The sequence below is a fragment of the Falco punctatus genome (genome assembly GCF_963210335.1).
Source record: "Falco punctatus genome assembly, chromosome: 3".
Taxonomy (NCBI): domain Eukaryota; kingdom Metazoa; phylum Chordata; class Aves; order Falconiformes; family Falconidae; genus Falco; species Falco punctatus.
This window is the reverse complement of record NC_137582.1, coordinates 118,198,117-118,218,573: the sequence shown is the minus strand read 5'-3', so window position 1 is coordinate 118,218,573 and position 20,457 is coordinate 118,198,117. Positions and strand designations below refer to the sequence as shown.

At 40.7% G+C, this 20,457-nt stretch overlaps 1 protein-coding gene across 2 annotated transcripts; it reads left to right on the top strand.

Annotated features, from left to right (window-relative positions):
- Nucleotides 1-90: 90 nt before the first annotated feature.
- On the top strand, nucleotides 91-20,250 carry CLSPN (claspin). Of its 2 annotated transcripts, none has more exons than XM_080381916.1 (25): nucleotides 91-2,987; nucleotides 4,517-4,646; nucleotides 5,222-5,670; nucleotides 6,383-6,547; nucleotides 6,898-6,987; nucleotides 7,229-7,301; nucleotides 7,814-7,922; nucleotides 8,581-9,137; nucleotides 10,168-10,359; nucleotides 11,190-11,371; nucleotides 11,921-12,123; nucleotides 12,445-12,509; nucleotides 12,906-13,111; nucleotides 13,574-13,728; nucleotides 13,825-14,051; nucleotides 14,293-14,404; nucleotides 15,106-15,184; nucleotides 15,528-15,622; nucleotides 16,251-16,415; nucleotides 16,510-16,631; nucleotides 16,858-16,985; nucleotides 17,480-17,576; nucleotides 18,230-18,312; nucleotides 18,499-18,660; nucleotides 18,870-20,250. In XM_080381916.1, exons 1-25 carry the CDS (start codon nucleotides 2,967-2,969, stop codon nucleotides 18,981-18,983), a joined length of 3,981 nt encoding a protein of 1,326 aa, XP_080238042.1. In that variant the 5' UTR covers nucleotides 91-2,966; the 3' UTR covers nucleotides 18,984-20,250. The 2 variants fall into 2 exon arrangements, with proteins under 2 accessions (XP_080238042.1, XP_080238041.1); XM_080381915.1 differs by having other exon boundaries at nucleotides 14,290-14,404.
- Nucleotides 20,251-20,457: the final 207 nt, after the last annotated feature.

The following is a 20,457-nucleotide window of genomic DNA, read 5'->3' as shown; positions in this document are numbered from 1 at the left end:
AGCAGCTGGTAGCCACCGGGGAGGTCACCCGGGAGCTGCCTGCGAGGCCCCGGTGGCAGGACCCCGGTTGGCACCCACCGGTTGGGTGTTTGGCTCCTGGGCCACCCCTCGCCCCTCGTCAGAGAGGAGCCCCAGGGTCGGCCAGCACTGGCAAGGGGCTGGGCTCACAGGCAACAACTTGGCCTAAAGTGTTGACTTTTTAAAAAATGAAAAAGTGCCCTTAAATAAGGGGGTCACTGATTTTTTGCTGTTTTAAGTGGCTTACGCCATCTTGGCGACCTGCTCCCTCACGCAGCCTGCGGGTTCTGTTTAGCCAACAATTCTCAGCTGACTCACAAGAAGGTCAGAAGTCAAAACATTTTATGAATAATAAATGCCGAGTCCATTTTATTTGCCTTTTTCAACCTGCAGGGTTGGTATTTTCCAAGTCGAAGCATCAAAACCCTATTTTAAAATGAAATGCAATCCAAGATTCTCATGTAATTGCCTGACACTGGTGGATGACTACTTAGAGGGAAACACCGGTTTTACAAGACTGGTAACAAAATCCCATGACGTCTGGCCACATTTCCATGCAATCATTCAGCATATCTAGGTATAAAAACTCATATATGTAGGGCTACACAGACAGTACTTTAAAAAAACCACAGATGCAATCTCAGCCTCAAGAAACCTGCAATACAAAGGCTTGGTCCTCTAAGATGCTGAGTATGCCAACTCAGGCCTATACTTCATGCATTATAAATTCAAAAAAGTCAGCAATTAGCTTGATAAATATTACATACACATTGAGGCATCCTGACTGCCAAAGCGGTCAGAACCTTATTTCTGTGTGTAAACCCACCCTTATGTTGAGGACAGCTATGTGTTTCCCAGTGGTAAGACCTAATTTGCTTATGACGGGCTCAGTTCTGAAGGTTTGCTTCTAAACTTCTCACTTGCTAGAAGTTGTAGGAGTATGGTATTGAGTGAAAAATGGATTCATAAACTAGCTTTAAAAAGAATGAATGTTTTAATATAGTACTTTATCCAGTGCTAAAAATAAGTTTTGATTTAGTTTAGAATCTCCTTAATTGCAATTTATACTGAGTCACCTATTCCATGAGGCATATGCCTTTGCATGCTTGGTATGAGTAACACAACTTCAGGTCAGAAATACCCTAATATGGCAGGTAGCTAATTGTTTTGCCACCTTTTTCTTGCCAGCTGACTCTCAGAACTATTCCTAACACAGCAATGAGATTATAGTTACAGATAATAAACTGCTAGGTTTGTCTGGGGTTTTTGGTTTGGTTTTTTTTTTTTTTTTTACTGACAGACTACCTAGAAAGACCACCAAATTCCAGGAACTTCTAGTGTAATGACACCACGTTTTTTACACTGTTGGTTACCAGTGAGAGAACAGCATCAGGAAGCAAAGGTCTGCACGGTTACTGCTTCTTCAGCAAAGAACAGTGGTCTGCAGGAAAAGGACAGATGGCCTTAAATATTAGCTGAATGTCTTGTTTACATTTGCACAACACTCTAAAAACTCTACGGTTTTATTTGTTCACAAAAGTGAGCACCTTTTTTAAAAGCAGGCAATGTCATTTGTTTGTTACTAAGGTTGAGGATTGCTTTTTCTCTTCTTTTCTCTGACTCCGTTTGATAGGTTAGAGACAGTATCCTAATTATATGGCCTAATAGTGGTTTTGTAGAGCCAAAATCTGCCCCCCTCATTACTAAATAGTAATTATTAGATTACTATAGCTCCTGTAGCAGCTACAGGAAACCAGAATTGTATTGTGATGCTTGCAGTGGATTTCACTGCCATTTGCTTTTCTCACTTCCTCCACTCCAGACTTGTTGGCTATATGGGAACTATTGTAGTAGGTTAGTCCATCTGCTCCTCATCCCCCGCAGAACCGCGACTGGTACCAAACACTCCAGAATATGTTGCCTTTTTTTTTTTTTTCCTGGGCTTGCCTTCAGTAACAGCAAATTACTGCTGTTTGACTTGGAAGAAATAGCATTACTGTAGCAGTTCAAGTTCTACAAAGCAAACATAACAATGAAAAAGTGGCAAACGTCCGTAACTAGTTCAGACCAAGGTCCCCAATGCTCACCCCAGCTCACTGCTTTCCCTCAAGCTGCCAGTGGGTCACAAACACCCCTGGAAGTTCCAAGTTCTGGGGAGTGAAGAGGTGACACACCCCACAGCCACTTAACCCAAAGAGTTCTGTGCTTTCCTGTGACTTTTTATGGTTCTGGAGAAACTTGAGCATCCGGGTTGAGGTCTGACCTGCCGTCTGTTCCCCTTTGGCAGCACTGGGGCCCTGCGCACTGCAGGCTTGGTGGTGTTACGTGGCCACAGCACTCTGTGTGGAGCAGACCTACTTAGAGAAATGAGTCGAGGTGTGAGATGCATCTCTACTCACTCTCCTGTACTCACCGCTCCAGATGGCTAGGGGGAAGGCTTTTGCCTGCAAGATGCCCAGGAGCAGGTCTGTGACCTCCACAGCTAAACCAGCACCCACTGCTAGCTCATGCCAGACTACCCCCATAGCTGTGGCCCAGCCCGAGCTACGAGGGGCCCGCAGACCCCCCACCGGGAGGGCTGTGCACGCCTGCTTACACCCCCCGGGCCCAGGCCTAGGGCCCCAGGCCACCCCCAGCCGGGCCCACGGGGCCGTACGCGCCGTCGCCTTACCCTAACTGGGAGTGGGAAACGGTTTTGCCGCGGGGCGACCTTATAAGGCGTGCTGTGGCCTCGAGGCGCGAGCAATGATTGGGCCAGGTGAAGAGGGCGGGACCACAATTATACATTTCCCAATAAAGAGGCGAGGGGCGGGGCTCCTGGGGAAGCACTGGACATCTATTGGCTATCTGCTGGGCTGGGCGGGGCCAGAACAGCGCGCGAAGAATTGAAGCCGTGTCCTAGGCGGTTGGGCAGCCAAGTGTTCGGTTGGCGGCGGTGGTCTGGGGCTATGGCGGCGGCCCCCGCTGAGGTGAGTCCTGCCGCTTCGCCTTGCCCCACGCAACCGGCTGGCTGTCGCCAGTGGGGGGGCAGCTTGTGGCTTGCCTGCGGCCTCGGGGCTGCTTTGGCTGTGGCGCGGCGGAGGGCTGGGAGGGGTCGCGAGGGAAGTGGCGGCGGCGCCTCTTTGGGCGGTACGGTGCCGCCACAGGGCTGGCTCCTCCCGCCACAGACTACGGTTCCCAGCATGCCGGGCGGCTCTCCCTTCCGCCTTGACGCTCGCGGTGTGTGCTGGGAAGACTGTGCTCGGCCTATCCCCATAGGCGCGGTGCATGCTGGGGGTGCGGGGACTGGCCGTGGGCGCGGTGCATGCCGGGAAGGCGGTGCGGGGCCCGGGCGGGCGCGGTGCATGCTGGACGGGATGCGCTTACCGGGGTCGTACCTCCGGGCCCAGCGGGGAGGGGATCCGCGTCCCGTCCCCGCCCGAGCCGATCGCCCACGGGCCGCGCCTGCATCCCCGGGCAGGGCTGTGAGCGCCCCGGCCGCGTTGCTGGCCCGCCGCCCCTGCGGCGCGGCAGTGGCGCCAGGCCTGTGACGGCCCCGCGGGCCTCAGATGGGAGGGGGATCCTGGGACGCGGGGGGGGCCCTCCATCGCACACCGGCCTTGGGCACCCTCACGGGGGAGCCTTCCTAAAGAACCGCCGGAAGTGCCTTCTGGTCTCTATTTAATTAATTTAGGTGAAATGCAGCTGTAGGAGAATAAAGTTTTCATTCTAATGGTTTTGAATAATATAATGGAGATCTGCCAGTGTGTGGATTTTTTTTTTCTGTGTGCAAGCACACCTTTTAGTAAAAGTTGATGTAATCTTCCTTCATCTAAATGCCAATAAACTGTCAAAATGTAAGGATATGTGTATGTTACTATTGATACTGAAAAATCGGAGACAAAACATCCTTAATACCTGGTTTCAAGCATTAAAAGGCAGAAATTCTTTATATCCGGCACTGGATGCACAGGGGATAAGTGCCACCCAACATGCATCCTGACTTTATTCACTCTTTTATTTTTATACGGCTGATCTATACATATTAATGACATTTCTGAGAAACTATTAACATATTCATTACAGTTCATCAACTACTTATACCTACATTCTTACTATGCATGTGTGGCCTGATGGGTCCTCTGGTGGTTGTTTGGGACATCTTCATCCTCTTCTTCATAATCTTCCTCTTCTTTTTCTCATCCTTTCATAACCTTCTGGCCATGTTTCAGCACTCTTGGCTCATGTCTTGGTTTTGGACCAGTTCTTATCTACTTGGTAGCTAAACTATACAATGCCGCATTCTACTAGTAGCTAAACTACATTATACAGCACTTTACAGCTGGGCCACGTCTTGGGATACACAGTGGCAACATTTACAGTTAAGCACACTGTTAAAATTCCTCCAGTATCACTGTGTGTAAGGGGTTAGCCCCATTTTTGGAACAAAGTTAGACACCAAGAGTCATTACTACATAGACAACACTTACAATAAGGAAAATTTCATTTTGCTTTGTAGTTTTCATTAGAAGATTTGAATTCAGACTTACAGAAAACCCTTGATAGTGACTCTGACAGCGGACAGGGCAGCTGTGAAACAGCCTCTCCAGGTCACTTCAGCAAGGAGATAGCGTCTCTTGATGACAGAGGTCTGTAATATTTCTGTGAATTGTGCCTGGTGGTGGTTGCCTTCAACGGTGCATTTTTCGGTTTATAAATATCTTTTTAGGAAGTTATCATTGCTTGGCTTGTAGGAATCCAAACTGCCTTATTTTTGTTGCTCAGAATGTGGGCAGATGTCTTTAAATCTCTGAAAAGCAATTTTTGAGTTGTGGAAAGAGAAATAGTAAATGGGATGTGAGGGTCTTAATTGATTATTTCCTTCCTTTTTATGATTTGCTTAATCTATGCACGTGTTTAGTTACTATGGGTTTTACTGCTATTTCAAGGCAAGTCACAATCTTATCAGTGAAGGTTTTTCAGTTTTGCCTTTTTTTTTTTTTTTTTAAAAGGTTAAAAATCTGTAACATCTTTTGGGTCAGCTATATACTGCACCACAGGGAGAAGTGGATTTTGAAAACTTGAGTTCAAACTAATTCGCTATAGCTGTTGACACCTGTGAGATTTAAGATATATAACTTCATGTTTAACTGATTTTTTGTTAATTGACTTGTGGAGGTTTCCTCTCCATAGCATGCATCGTTTCTTCTCTTTCTTCTGTCAGATTCAGAAGAAGAGGTTTTAGTGCGTAAAAAAGCAAAAAACAGGAAGGTGCTTCAGGACAGTGAGAGTGAAGATGGAGAGGAAGGTGGCTTTTCTGTGTGGAACGATACTCTGGGTGAAGAAAAGGAAAATGGAGAGGAAAAAGAGAGTATTACTGCCAAGAGGAACAAGAAATCTCATCAGGTTCACCAAGGCCTGCAAGACAGTGATGACAGTGACACTGGTGACAAATTGCAGACTGAAAACCTTGAAATAAGCAGAAAGTCTGGCTTGCTTGAGGAGGAATTGGAAGAGCAGAGACCCCTAAAATCTGGGGAAAAGTTCAGAAAATGTAAACATGATTTTGAAGAAGAGACAGCAAAAAAAGCTGTAGGAGAATCAAGAAGAAAGGAGAAGAGAAGAACAGAGCCCATTAAACAACTGAAGAAAGAAAAGAAGCCTAGAACAGAGGTATATATTTTGGCAGAAAATCTCATCTGTTTTCTCAACTAAGCCAATTTTGTTGCTGCGTTTGGTTGTTATGTTTCAGTGCTTCAGCATTGCTAGTGTCCACATTCCTACAGCAGGCATGGTATCCACAGGAATCCACGAAACACCATATAAGTCTCTCGGTTTCATCTGCAAAGAAAGCAAAAACCCTAACGCTTGCTGATTTAATGTCAGTGCTTGTTAGCCAGGCAGAAATTCTGTACGTTCTTTGGGTTTGTTGGGGGTTTGTTACCTGCAGAAACTGCTTTGATGGTTATTTCAGCTTTTCTCTACGTTGCTGTACTAGTTTCTGGAAGAAGCCTTGGTCTACTTTCACATTGGAATTCTGGTCTAAATAAAAGGCTGCTTGGGAGATTTCGTATTGTTGCTATTTATAAAGTGTGTATTTTAAGTGTTAATTTATTCTCTCTGAGCCATTTTGGTCTTCAGTAATTATTGAAATTCCCTGCTAATTGTAGACGTAGGGAGCACTGCTCCATGAATTACCTTGTCAGCTTTGCAGTGCTATAAAGTGAATGTGACTGGCTTACAGGACACACAGGGTGCTAGATTAAAGATGGCATGTACTTTTTCTAACTTCTTTCACCAAGACCTTTTGACAGTAAACTTAAATTAATGTCAACAAACTGAAGGGGACCTGCTGAAATGAATTACATAAATACTTTATTCACAGGTAGTTGGTGGTGAGAGGTATCCTTTTAATGACAGTGGGTGTCTTCTTGATGACAAAGAACTTTTTGATAATGGCTTAGAAGAGGAAAAGGATTACCCTCCAGAGGATGAAGAGTCGATAGAATCAATACGAGCAGCAGTGAAAAACAAACTAAAAAAATACAAGGTAACATTTGATAGTGATACAAGATTATTGGTCGTTAGTGGGATGTGTTGTACCTGAACACGTATTAAAACTTCTTAACAATGGTGAACTTCTGCTGTGAGAGGAGAGACTAGTCCTCTGCTTTTGTTCTTAAAGATGGAGGGACACTGTCCTGGCAAGTTACAAAGCTGTAGTAGGAGCTTCGGAAATCTACCATAAGTATTATGTGGGATTTTTGTTGGTTTATGGGAATACTTTTTGGGTTTGCTGACCAGTGACGATTCTGTACTATTGTTTTTTACTTTAACTTGTTTGCCCTTGGTAGTGCCCGTGTTTCTAGCCAAATAAATGAATCTCTTTATGCACTGTAGAACAAAAAACGATTTTCTGAGGGTGAAGGCTACAAGCATGTATCTGATGATGAAAGCGAGGAACCTGTATTAAAAGAACCGAAAAGGAAGGTGAAATATTCATCTTTTTAAAGCTCTTAATTGTTTGTTGTAGTGTCTTAAATGCTTTTTGTATGCATGCTGTCCAATGTTTTTTGCTGCTTTCTTGTTTTTAATCTTTCCATTTTTTTAACTGGCTGCTTTATTCTGAGTTTTTTCTGTTTGAAATAGAAAAATAAGCTGTTTAGAAAGTACAGACATAGTCCTATTTTTTTTTTCCTGACTTGAGAAGACTTTCTTTTCTTTCCTTAAGGAGCGGAAAGCAGCAAGGTTAAGTAAAGAAGCCATTAAACAACTACACAGTGAGACCCAACGACTTATAAGAGGTAAAACTTAAATTCTTTGTATGTAGAGGGGTATAAACTATTAAGAAATTCAGGAGAGAAATGTAAAGAATTTACCTGAAAGGTTAGAACCTTCTTTCACCTAGCGTGACTTATTCAAGGACCTGTTAAAAGATACCTTTGTAACTAATGGGGAAAAAAAATTGTGCAAACACTTGCACCTGTAAACTTGTTGTGTAAAGTTAGTGCAACGTTTGAAGAGTTTGATAGGCATGTAATAAAATTGAAACCATTCCTGCCATTCTGATATATTAACATCACAGTTCATTTCCTAATTAATCCATAGACATATTGTAAATTTGGCCTCCAAGACTGTTGCTGTTGGAGCTCTTTCCCAGACAGCAATGTTTGCTGTATTCGAGTTTGAATTGTGCTGTTTGTGCCCAGTCAGATGTCTTTGCTGCAAAATACTTGTGTCAAGCTCTGAATTTCAGAGATGTCAAATAAATGCCTCTGGTGACGTTTCAAATTTTTTCACCTCCTTTCTCTGGTAGAATCATCTGTGTCTCTCCCGTATCACGTGCCTGAGACCAAAAGCGTTCATGACTTCTTCAAGCGTAGACCTCGACCAGTATGTCAAGGAAATGCCATGGCATTACTGAAGTAAGTACTTTGTCATATTTTTTCATATATTTTGATGAAAATCCCAGCTTTGCTTTTGAGGATAACCAGACTTTTGCATGCTATAGGGGTTGTATGACCCATGCACCTGTTCTGTATACAGTTACAGCTTTTTTCTGGTGTGATTGTGGCTGTTGCTTTGACTGGAAAGTTTTATTAAGAAACTTCCTTAGGCTCCTTTAATTCTGTGAACACCTGGAAACCAGGAATATGTCACTGTTAACATAAGGCAGTGCTGCATGTCTGACACAGTTGTGCTATTGAAGCAATCAGGGTCTAGTAGTAACTCCAGGTGAAGTAACATGCTCATGCAAAGTTACTTTAATGTGGTTTACATTGGACCCCAACATTTTACTTGGTATATTAATTATTTCGAGTAATGTGTAGCAAAATACTTCAGCTACCGTGGTCACAAAATCTCTCAGAATTTTATACTGTGATAATATAACCAACTGGTACAAACCGCTTACTATTCTACAATTCCTTATTTCCTCCAAATGAAGTTTTTCAGACTCCTGTCCTTTGTCTCTTCCTACACATTAATGACAATAATTAGAAAGTGATTTCTTTCTCTTTGAGTTTGTTCTCAGCCTCTTCTCCCCTTTCACAATAGCCATGCGTGATACATTTCTTTCGTTAGGTCCGCTAAATACCAGCTATCCCTAAATGAAGAATCTGCAGGCACTAAGAACTTGAGCACGGATTGCAAAGATGGGGGAATAGCAGGCAATCAATCAACAGCTAATGAACCAGGAACAAGCCTTAGCAGAGATGTTGATGCTACTGTGAGCCAGCCTCTTGCTGATGTAGGGAAGAACTTAACAGAAGACTGTGCTGAAGAGCCCAGACAGGACAGTGATGATTCTCATACCGTTAGGACTGTAAGGACTGATAATAATACAGAAGAACAACAGTGCTCTAACTTCCTAAGTGCTGATTGTAGTGAACGAAAAGAGAAAGAAATTCCTCCAGCAGTTGAAGGAGATGCCCTTGAGCAAAGAGACAAAACAGCACCAGACTTAGGAAGTGAAAAAAGTAATCAACAAGTGGGGCCTGGGTTGGTGGCACAACCTGAAAAAGCGAGGAGGTCCAAGTTGGATAAACTTCGTGAACTGGGAATAGACCTGTCCATCAAGCCAAGAATCTGCTCTGGCAATGAATCCTTCATAAACCTTGAGGAACCTGATTCCAATAAAGGTATTGCTTTTATTGTTGTAATCCTGTCATATCTGTGCAAGTAAGCAGAGTTGATCTGACTTTAACTGGAAAATCTCTGAGAAGTGTTTAGGTGACAGAACAGTCAGGTGTGTTCACTCACTGGTACAGATTCTTTGCTTAATGTTGGTATCTCTTTTCTTTCAGCCAATGTTTAAAAAGGAAGCTCCGAGTCCTTGATATCTGAAAGCTTGAAGGAGTGCTCAGTAATAACTATTTAATGATGAATGATTTATTTCCATTTTGCTGTAGTGGATTATGTTGGTACTTAAAGCACATGGGAGCACTTTTTCAAATTGATTCAAAAATGAGACATGCAGTAATTATCTGGAAACAAAACTGGCCTGCATTCCAGAGTGTTTACTACAGATTTTGTTAAAAGGCAAGGCTGGATAGCAAGGAAAAATTTACTTTTGTAGCAAGAACGTTTTGAATGTCTTTTAGGTACTGGAATGTGAACATCTATTCGTCAGTATTAAATAATTGACCATGTTTCAGGGAAAGATTGCAAATGACTAGGCAATTTTATAATTCCATTAAATCTATGATGGATTAGAAGGTGTTAAGAGAGTGTCTGGATTGGATGCTACTTCTGTGCCTGGAGGAAACTGACCCCTGCCAAGAAACAGTGTTTTTTGTCAGCCATCAGTCTGGCTTTAGATATATGTGTTAACAGAAACTTAGACTTGCCTGGTGGCTGGAAGGCTAGACTGGAAGTGGATTGAAGTCTTGTGGATAAATCATAGTCAATAGTGAGGTAATTTAATAATAGCTAATATCCATTAAGTACAAGTTACAACAAAAATATTCTGTAGTATTTTATTGTTTTATTAGTCACATAGAATGGTTTTGCAAATGTTTTAATATTGGACATTTAGAGTTTTTAACTGACTTCCTTTGGAAAAAAAATTCTGAAGACCTACTCTTGGTACAATTTCAACACTCAATGCTTTTAAATGCTATCAAATGAATTTCATTTGCATTTTGAAATTTAATTAATATGTGTTTTAAGAATTAGAAGCCTTGAAAGCACGTTTCTTGAAGCACACTCTTCAAACGTCAAAATCCAAAGTTGAACAGACCATAAGCATAAACATTATTTGTAAGGAGACTACATCTGAAGGGAAAGAGGAATTGAAAGCAGATGTGGTACCAGCAGTGCTAGCTGCAGAGAGCCTGGATGAAACGGTCCACACAAAGCCAGGTTGGTTTGGGAGAAGTGATGATGATTGAATTGGAAAATGCTGTGCCTTTTTTTTTTTTTTTTTTTTTTCCCTCTCTCATTTCCCCTTTCCCAGTACTGCCCTATGAAATACAGATGAAGGGATCTTCGTCTGTGAAATCAGTAGACCTCTGAAATAGCACTGGCCAGTGCAGAACAGCCTCAGTCAGATCTTTGTGACTGGTTCTCTGGATTTCTCCCCATCTGTACCAGAACATTTTAGAAACATCCGCAATGTTGTTTCCCATCACCCCTCTGAATGTAACTTCCTAGACTCCTTGTGAACTACTACCATTTGTTAGATCTCGCTCATGCTTACTTATTTCTATACTGCAGCTTCTAATAGAACTGTATGTATTTGCAAGCAAAAATACGTGTGGAAAGTGACTATCCTGTAGTATCTATTGAAGAAAATAGATTATTTGGTGAGTTCTATGGGCATGCATTATTTTTAGCTGCTCTTCATTAATTCATGGGCTATATAGCACATCTGCCCATGGCAATTGGACGCTCTTGTTCCCGAAAGACACAGTGGAGAGACAGGCCTGATTCTCATTCAGAGCATTGCACTGGTAGCATTTATGGATAATGAGGAATCTTGATAATTCATGAGGTCATGTTGTCTCTCTAAATTGAGCTCATTGAAACTAACTGCTCTAGCTCTTACAGATCAATTCATAAAAGCATTTTAAACCCAAGTAATTTTTAAATTCCCTTTTTATGTGTGTAGTTACATTAGATTGGATGCTTGAAGGCGGTGAAGTTGAAGTTTCACTGCATCTAATACATCTAATGTATTCGTTTCTGTCCAGGTGAAAAGCTGCAAGTGCTGAAGGCTAAACTCCAGGAGGCCATGAAACTGCGCAGGACTGAGGAACGCCAGAAGCGGCAAGCATTGTTTAAACTGGATAACGAGGACATGTTAGAGGAAGAAGAGGAGGAGGAGGAAGAGATGACAGATGAGTCTGAGGAAGAGGAAGAAGGCAATCATGAGGTCTGTATGCAGCATTTTTACATAACCTAGTCAGCTTCTCATGTCTGCTACCTCTCCCCAATGAAATGAGATGTTAGTACACTATTAATATGAGGGAAACTGCCAAAAATTCTTTCTAGAAGCTAAAAAGTTGCTATGGTGAGCGTGTTCAGCATTTGGATTGTCTAAAACTGCCATAAAAATACTAGTATTTTCCTTATTTGCCTAAGCAGTGTTAAAACCAAATATAAGTGTATAAAAGATTCTGGTGCTACTTTCTTTTTTTATAAATCCTGGCTCGTTGCTAGCAGGGGAAAAACTGAGGTCACCTGCCCAATCTGGGGTAGGGTTTGCCATGGCCTTTCCTTTTTAAAAAAGGATCAGAATATCTTGGCTGTTTCAAGTGCCTCTCAAGCGTCTGAGAGTGGAATAGGTGCATTTAAGAACTGTGAATGTCACTCAGCTTCATCCTATATATGCTAAAACATTTTCTTGAAAAGTATGCGAGTCACTTGACAGATCAAAACAATAATCACCGTATCTGTGCTATGTTTGGGGCTGTTTTTTTAGAATGTGGAATTTCTGCTTCATGAAGCAGAGGAAGATAATGAAGATATAGAAGAGAAACATGTTGAAGATGGTGATAAAGAAACTGACAAAGAATCGATCGATGGAGAAAAGCTAGAGAAATCTGTGCACTGTGATTCTGTCCCCAAACCACCTTCAACAGAGTCCACATTGATGCTCTTTAAGGACAGCTCCTCAAAAATGGGGTAAATAAGCCAAAATAAGCCAAGCTTTAAAAATGGTGCCTGAGCAATTTTAAATTTGATGAGTACACATAGATGTTTTGATTTAAAGTAGTTCTATAAAGTATATTTTCCGTCTTGTTTCAGTAGTTATATGTGCGTTCATAAACGCTTTCTTTAAAAAAAACTTAATGACTATTTAGTGGAATAATCTGTTTCCTAATCAAAGTGTATTAAATGTATTTTTGTGTGCTACCTTGTTTTTTGCAATTAGGTTAGGTTTGACAGACAATAGCAATTCATCTTGTATATATTGGTAAATAAATTTTATTTAATGAATTGCAGATATTCTCTTCCTGATGAGAAACTTGAAATGGAAGAATCTGCAGACAAAGGACCTACCAAGTTAGGTAAAGTAGAATTATTATAGCTTAGCATTTTTGTCACGTGGCCTATGTAGAAGTTTCGATTTGAGACTGGTATTCAATATTTTTCTTATTTCATCACCTGTATACAGTATGATTATAAAAGTTTATAAGACTGATGAAAAAAATGAGAGAGCTTGAAAAAGCTAGAGAAAAATAAAGTTCAAAATGATACTGCAAAAAAATACAGAAATGGTCAGAAATCAATAAGATGAAATTCAGTAAAATAGTGTAATGTGCATCCTCTATGAAGAAAGAAATCCAACATGAGCACCAAAAAATGAATTTTTAGCAAGGTGTCAGTGTTGCAAAACAGGATCTTGAGGTTCTACTGATCACTTAACTTCTTTTAAGTGCTGTATTTAATTTTATTTTTTTCAGAGGATGATGACTCGTTTTCTCTACCAACACTAGCAAAAGAGAACAGCCATAACAGCAGCTTTGAGTTTATTGGCTCCATGATTCCATCGTATCAGCCCTGTAACAAACAGACATCACGTGGTGGGAACTTCTTACCTGCAGCAGGAGGTTTCAGGTCACCTTCTCCGGGCTTTTTCAAAACAAGCTTTATCAGCTCTGCTTCTAAGGTAAGGTTCTCAGTCCTATTCCCAGTGAGTAGTGAATAAATGTATTTTATCCTGACTGTCAGATCTGTTTAAAAAAAAAATAATACCAGAAGGCGGCATCTAGGCAAATGCTTTTATGCAAATAAGATTTCAGAAAAGCAAACTGTCCAGGGAGTTTAAAATGTCTCCACATTGGAATGGTTAAAAACGACATTCTAAAAACTTCCATTCTAAAACATCAAATAAAGGATGCCATAATCTGGTTTTTATATGTAAAATATGTACATTGCAAATATTTTTAAGCATACTTACGTGGGTCATACAACAGCTGATGTGAATGACCTCCTATGATTTATCAGAACAGTGTGGACATACTTGACTCCTGCACGATGCTAATCCTTTAACTGGTTTATCCCATTCTTGCTTTTGAATTCTAGGCTTGCAAAACAAGTAACTTGAATATTTTTGTATGCCTTTGACTAGAGCTCAGGAAAGATGTCTGAGCCTTCTCTTCCCATAGAAGATTCCCAGGACCTGTATAATGCCTCTCCTGAGCCTAAGAGTTTATTTCCAGGCACTGGAGAGTTTCAGTTTTCTCTGGAAGATGACACTCAGAGCCAGCTGCTTGATGCAGATGGGTAAGTACTAGATGTAAAGGATGGCATTTTGTGCCCTTTAACAGAAATAGGACCTACAGACCGGCAAGATTTTTCTAATTGCAGTCTGTCTTTTAGGTTCTTGAATGTTGGACCACATAGGAGCAAATACCAGTCCTCAAAGCATCAGCTGACTCTGGCTAGTATGGATGAGAATGCGATGGATGCCAATATGGATGAATTACTGGACTTGTGTTCGGGACAGTTTAGCAGTCAATCTGAACACGTGCCAAATACCAGCAGCAACAAAAAGCAGAACATGGAAGAATTGCTCAATCTTTGTTCAGGAAAATTTGTGTCTCAGAGTATGTCCTGAATTCAGTTTTCGGCTTTGTGGGTTACTGGATTTATAAGCTTTATGCTGAGGTACCCGTTTTTCTGGGTAGTTCTGGGCACTGATGCAGAATGTGGAACTTCCAAGACTTCTGAGCACTCTAACAATTTCTTGCCTTTGTTGGGAGTGTGCTAACTAGGATGCTTTCTGACATTTTAAGAGTAGAAATGTATCTGTCTAATAAGTTGCCGTCTTATTACTTTTCGTAGCAGCTTCTCCAACATGGGCATCTTCAGTATCTTCCAAGGCAGAAAAAGACAGTGACATAGAAGATCCAATGGCAGAAGCTCTAGCGCTTTGTTCAGGCTCCTTTCCCACAGACAGGTTAGCATTGTTCTTCCTAAAACTTACAAAAGCATACAGTGGTAGTTGTCTCATTTCACTCTTGATGTGTTTTCTTGTTCAAAATCAAAATGCTGTAAGCAAAAATGTGGCCTGGTTTTTTTTTTGGGAGGTGAAGGGGAGGAATATTGCAAATTGCTCAGCAGTCATTCTCTAAATTGGCAGCATATACTGTTGCCCACAGCTACTGTAAAGAGAAATCCTTCTTTGTCGCTGATAGTGAAAGAAGTGTTGAGGAGCTTTCATCAAACTGAGAGAAGGTTGTTAGAATGTAGGACTTTGGGGTTCTCTTCTGGGCCGTTGCCAAACTACGGGAACCGTAGCTCGATGTAAGTTGGGTACTTGTGTTTTTTCCACTGATTAAACTGGAAAGTTGTATGGGTGCCTGACAAAAGGATAATGAGGCTTCTCAAATGGGAATGTTAGGAAGATCCAAGAGGAATTTTAGAGGAAAATGAACTCAGACATTAGTACTTGTCCCACAGTTTCTGCAAGTGAAGACCTGAAGTCTTAAAAATCGGTGCTAATGGGGATTTTGGGCACGTAAAGCTAAATGCTGTTGGGAGACTGTAATTGTCTGAGACCAGATGATGTGGTGGTTGAAATTTTGCCTTGAATTACTGTGAAGCCGTCATTGGAGGTGAAATGAAAACGTGTATTTCTTTCATTTACTTTTCCCCTAGGGAAGAGGAAGGTGAGGAGGAGCAAGAACTTGATGATTTTCAGCTTTTGACAGATGATGATGCCTTTGATAGTGAAGAGGTATGAACTGATGGAGCAAGGAAACTGCTACAGCATTCTGACTAAGAATTCCATTTGTCTACATAGGGCTTTTTTTCTTTTTAATACAACTATAAGGCAAAGTGTCGCAACTTCCATAACAAACTACTGAAACGTTTTTAAAAGCAATGTTTGAATCATTCATCTCCTTAGTGTTATGATAACTTAATATTATGATATCTTATAATGCATCTTGGCATAGCAAAAGCTTTGGAAAATCTCTGGTGTTTTGGTCTGTGTTTATTGATTGAAGAACCGAAGAAGCTGTTACAAAGCAATCCACTTTCAGAAATTCCTTAATTTCTGAAAACTTTCTCTTTGACAGGATAAAAAAAGTGAAGATAGTGATGCTGAAGAAGCAGAAATAAGTGACGAAGAAGAAGAATTGCTGAGACATAGACAGGGCTTGAAGAAAAAGCTGTAAGTACATCTTTTTTGTATCTTAATTGCCAGTCAGAATATAAATAGCACTAGAATTTTAGTCTGCAATTATTCACCATACAGCATTAGTAGCTAATGTTTATTCGGTGTTGACGCTGGCTGGTTTTTTTTGCTTTGGTGATGGCATGTTGTGTGAGTCTAACTATGTTGCTGATGGGTTATAGAGGATTTCCAGTATAATTTTCATTATAGATGAATTTCTTTTCTTTTCATAGAAATGAAAAGGCCATGATGAAAGGAATGCAAATTTTATTTAACACCAAAATAAAGGGTGCAAGAGTATTGCTGTCATTCCTCATGTCTTAAGATATATATTTGTTCTAGTAAGTAAAATGTCTAGTTGGCAGTTATCATTGCCATCACATTTGGTAGGTAACTGGCAAGGAATCTGTTGGATGACAATAATTTTAGTTGATGTATGTTGGCAGGCTGTGTATGTAAACGTGTGAGAACTAAAGCCTTACATCTTTAATTTTTGAAAAGACATATCCTAAATGAGAAATGATGATAGTGTTAATTTTATGTCAAAAGATAAACCTGGATTTCAGAAGATGTGTGTGATGATTATTGGTCTACCAAACCGAACTCTTTTAATGTTCTTTTGTAGAAAACTGCAGGATTTCATGGAAGATGAGGCAGAGCTATCAGGGAGTGATGTGGGCAGTGAAGATGAATATGATGGTGAAGACCTGGATGAATATGAAGAAGAGATTATTGACGAGGAACTCCCTAATGAAGTGGAATTAGGAAATCAAGTACAGAAACTACACCTGTCAGTGACAGTATTAGGGTATATTTTTGCATGTGAAGTCATGGCTCTTGGATCTCGTCTGGACTAACCTGCTCCCTTTCTTCTGTGTTGATAGGAAGGCAATGCTTGACGATGACAAGCGCCAGTTACGCTTGTACCAGGAGAAATACCTCATTGATGGTGACCTGCATAGTGATGGCCCTGGCAGAATGAGGAGGTTCAGATGGAAAAACATAGGTGCCTTTCTGATCTGTAGTTAGTAAATAGGGATGAAAGGTTGGAAAGAGAGTGTGTGTGCATGAAATAGCACTCGGTACTCCTTCAGGATTAAAGTCTTTTCAGACATAAATTGGTTTAGGGTGTGTGTTTTTTGGTTGGGTTTTTTTTGTGATTTTTTTTTTTTACTAGCCTACATATTTATGCCTCTCAAAATCGCAGCTAAATAATTTTTTTCTTTGTCCAGATTATGCTTCACAGATTGACTTGTTTCAGAGAGATTCAGATAATGATGATGAAAATGAACAGCTTGATGAGACGGAAGTGAAGTGGAGGAAAGAGCGATTTGAACGAGAACAGTGGCTTCGTGAGCAGGTATTAGTTAGATTCAAGAAAGGTATCTTGCTCACTCTATACCATTGCTAGGTGTGAGAGTGTTAGTTCCTCATCTGGAAAAAATACTGTTCGTAAATGTATCTTTGTTTTTCGTCACGAATTCTGTTCTTTCTCTTCTACAAGTATTGTACAGTGAGAGAAGCTAATTCAGAAAGGGAGAGGCAAAACAACTATGTTCTGAAACAAGTCAGCTTCAAAGGTGGAATAAGTCTGTTGTGCTGGGAGCATAACTACGAGTTTTAGAAGTTTCAGTATTAGGTCAGCTGTCAGCTGAATGTGATGCTACAGGTTTGCTGCTCATCAATAGAATGAGGATTATAAGTATCTAAAATTGCAATAAACTCTTACAGTTGAAAGTAAATAAAACTGAATATATTAACTTACATAATGAAAAGACTTGGTCTACTTAAAATACCGAATTAAGTGTTCGTTCTTAATACGAACTTTTTCGAAGTGTCTTCTCTGTGCTACAGAAGGAAAAAAATGAAGATGAGGAGGAAGAAATTGGTGAAGACAGCCAATTCATGAAACTAGCAAAAAAAGTAACTGCTAAATCTCTACAGAAGAAAGGTAAGCTTACTTATTATTGAAGTGACAAACAAGGTTTAACTTCCAGTTGTCACTTGTGGTCTTCAGTGAAGCAGCCCATGGATCAGAAAACTCACGTCTCATTTTCTTACACCAGTCTGAGCTCTTGTCTTCCAGAACTTGAAAAAGTTCTAAAAGTGTTGAAAGTATGCAACTGCAAGGTTGATGATAGTTGGTGCATTTTTTAATAAAGTAGTATATTACTTCTTGAAAACAATGTTGTAGAGTGGAAATAAATTCTTCTGCATCTTTGTTTAGTCTTTCATTCTTCCTTTGCTTGCCTTTGAGTCACAGAGAAGTGGACTGTAAGTGACATTCAGCATTTTCTCCAGATGTTTGTAACTTCAGGAAAAACTATGTAATGTAGCGAAAATAAATTTAAGTTTTCCTTGGTTGTGACAAAAACATGCCTTCAAGTGGGCAAAGCTGCTTCAAAACCAGATTTTTCCCTTCTGACTGATAGAACTAATTGCCAGTCATCTATCAGTTGTATGGCTCATAGTATAATCTGGTGCAGGTTCCTCCCCCCCAGTATTTATTGTCTGTTGTCAATTCTAAGTTCTTCAGTTTGACATAACATAATTTTATTTCAAGTGAAGTTTGGAAACTGACATTTTCCTCTTGGTCTCTGCTAGCAAGCCCAGCAGCAGCGGTACAAGACACGGTGCTACTGCCCAGGAACCCATTTGAAACATTCAGACCTGCCAGTGACATGCAGGTGGGTAATGGTTGTGAAAAATAGTATTTCCAAACTGCACCTGTAGAACACAGCAGATTCTGCCCATCTCTGGTTTGTGTGGCAGTGAGTAATGTTTTAGGAGGGAGTAGTTTTTCTGTTTAGAGTAACCTACTTGGCAGTGTTTTGTTCATGCGATGGTTTAACACGGATTTCTTTGTTTTTCAGATAAAAAATGGGTCTCTCTTGAACAGACCTAAAGCCGTCCTTCAGAAACTAGCAGCAATGTCAGATCTTAATCCAAACGCACCTCGAAATTCAAGGAATTTTGTCTTTCATACGCTTTCCCCAGACAAGAGTGAAGAGGCAAAGGAGAAATCAAAACTTCAGGTAAAGGTTTGTTTGGAATGTGCTGCCAGTTGTGCAGATTATTTGAATGTACAAGCGCTAAGCACTGGCAAGTAGTTAAGAGCGTTGCTGTTATAAATATTCTCTGTGATTTCCTAGTATGTGCTCTCACACCAAATACTTCCCTCATAATTCTGAATTTAAACTTTCTGGAGATTTTGTATATTCCAATATATCTTTGTCCCCTGTAGGTGAAGAAAAGGGGTCCTACTGCAGTAATAACGTCTCTGGCCAAACGGCCCAAGGTAGAGAACACCGAGGAAACAAGTCAAAGCCGAAGCATATTCCAGTACTTGGAGAGCTGAATATTTCTGTGTAGGGCCAGAGGTTGTATCTTGTCTCTTTGCATGTTGTCTCCTTGCCAGTTGTGGTTTGTTCTGCAAATCTGCTAGCAATTGCCAGGAAGGTAAACAAATCGCTGTACGTTCCTGTGCTGCCACTTAATTCACAAGTTCCAGTAATTTCCAGGGTATGGTCTTGTTTATTCCCCTTTGTTTTTTCTCAGTGCTCCATGGCAGATGAGAGCACAAAATCCATGCCTGGCTTGGAATGAAATGCTAACTTCGTCTTTCCCAAGCGTTAAGGAAACTTAGGCTACTGTATACTGTTGTCACAGAATCTCATGTATTTCAGTGGTATCAGTGCCATCTGAAAATGCCATTTGTGTGACAGGTATGATGCAGAAATGCTGCAGTTAGCTTAAAGCACAGGTGAAGAAAGTATTTCTGCAGTTGTGTAAGAAGAAAGCAGTGTTGACTATGGCAGGACGTATGTTGCTTATACTTGCAGTACAAAGGTAGCCATGACTACCTCCAATGTCTTATCTTCTCTAACGTTAAGCCTTTATTAGCTTGACATTTCAAGAAACTCTAATTTATGCTTGAAGCGTATACTTTTAAAACAGATCCCCGTCTTATGAGACAGTACGATAATGATTTCTTTCCAAGTTTTTATTGTTGTTTATATTCTTAGACATGTGTATGAATGTGTGTATGTGTGGAGGGGGAAGAATGGGATTAACAGAAGCAGGAGAGGAAAAGGAGGTGTGTTGGAGTGGTTTATTTGCCTTGTGAAGGGGGGAGTTAGCCCAAGTTGGGTTAGTTTGGCCCAACAGAAGATTCTTAAATCATTTGTTCTGTTGTTTTCATGCAAGTTACGCTCATCCAAGGGAAATCGTCCATCTCGGAACAGCTAGTAACGCAGGGCTTCCCTAGAACGAGGAAATTAGATAATAAGCAACCATAATTCACAACTATTCTAAATAGTGTGAAAGCAGCTTGAGACAGGATATACAGCACTTCTGACATTTCTGATCACATGCTGAATGTGTTAAAGTAGAGGCCAGATAATGGTACCACAGTGGCCTGCTCTGTAAGACTTAAACGTCTTTCAGGGAACTTGATGTCACGTAAGTTGCTGTCAGTGAAGGATCCTGAACTGTAAATTTTGTAACATCATAAGCGTAAGCCTGGTGTGCTACATGTAAAATATTTTACTGTATATTATGTTTATAAAGAACTATGGTTCTAATTGGAGTGCAACTTTACAATAAAATGTGTTTTTAATTTTGGAGGCACTTGGAATTAATTTGCAGGATTTCACTCAGTTGTGTGTATGTGGGGTTTTTCCAAAATGTTTACTTATCTTTTTTTTGGTTTTCTTTTTCCCCTCCCCTTATTGCTGCTTTTCTTCTGTAGCCACAGCGAAGCCCTTCACTAGGAACAGCTGCAATAATATTGGAATACAACAAAAGCAACCCCCCTGTGTTTACTGGAGTGT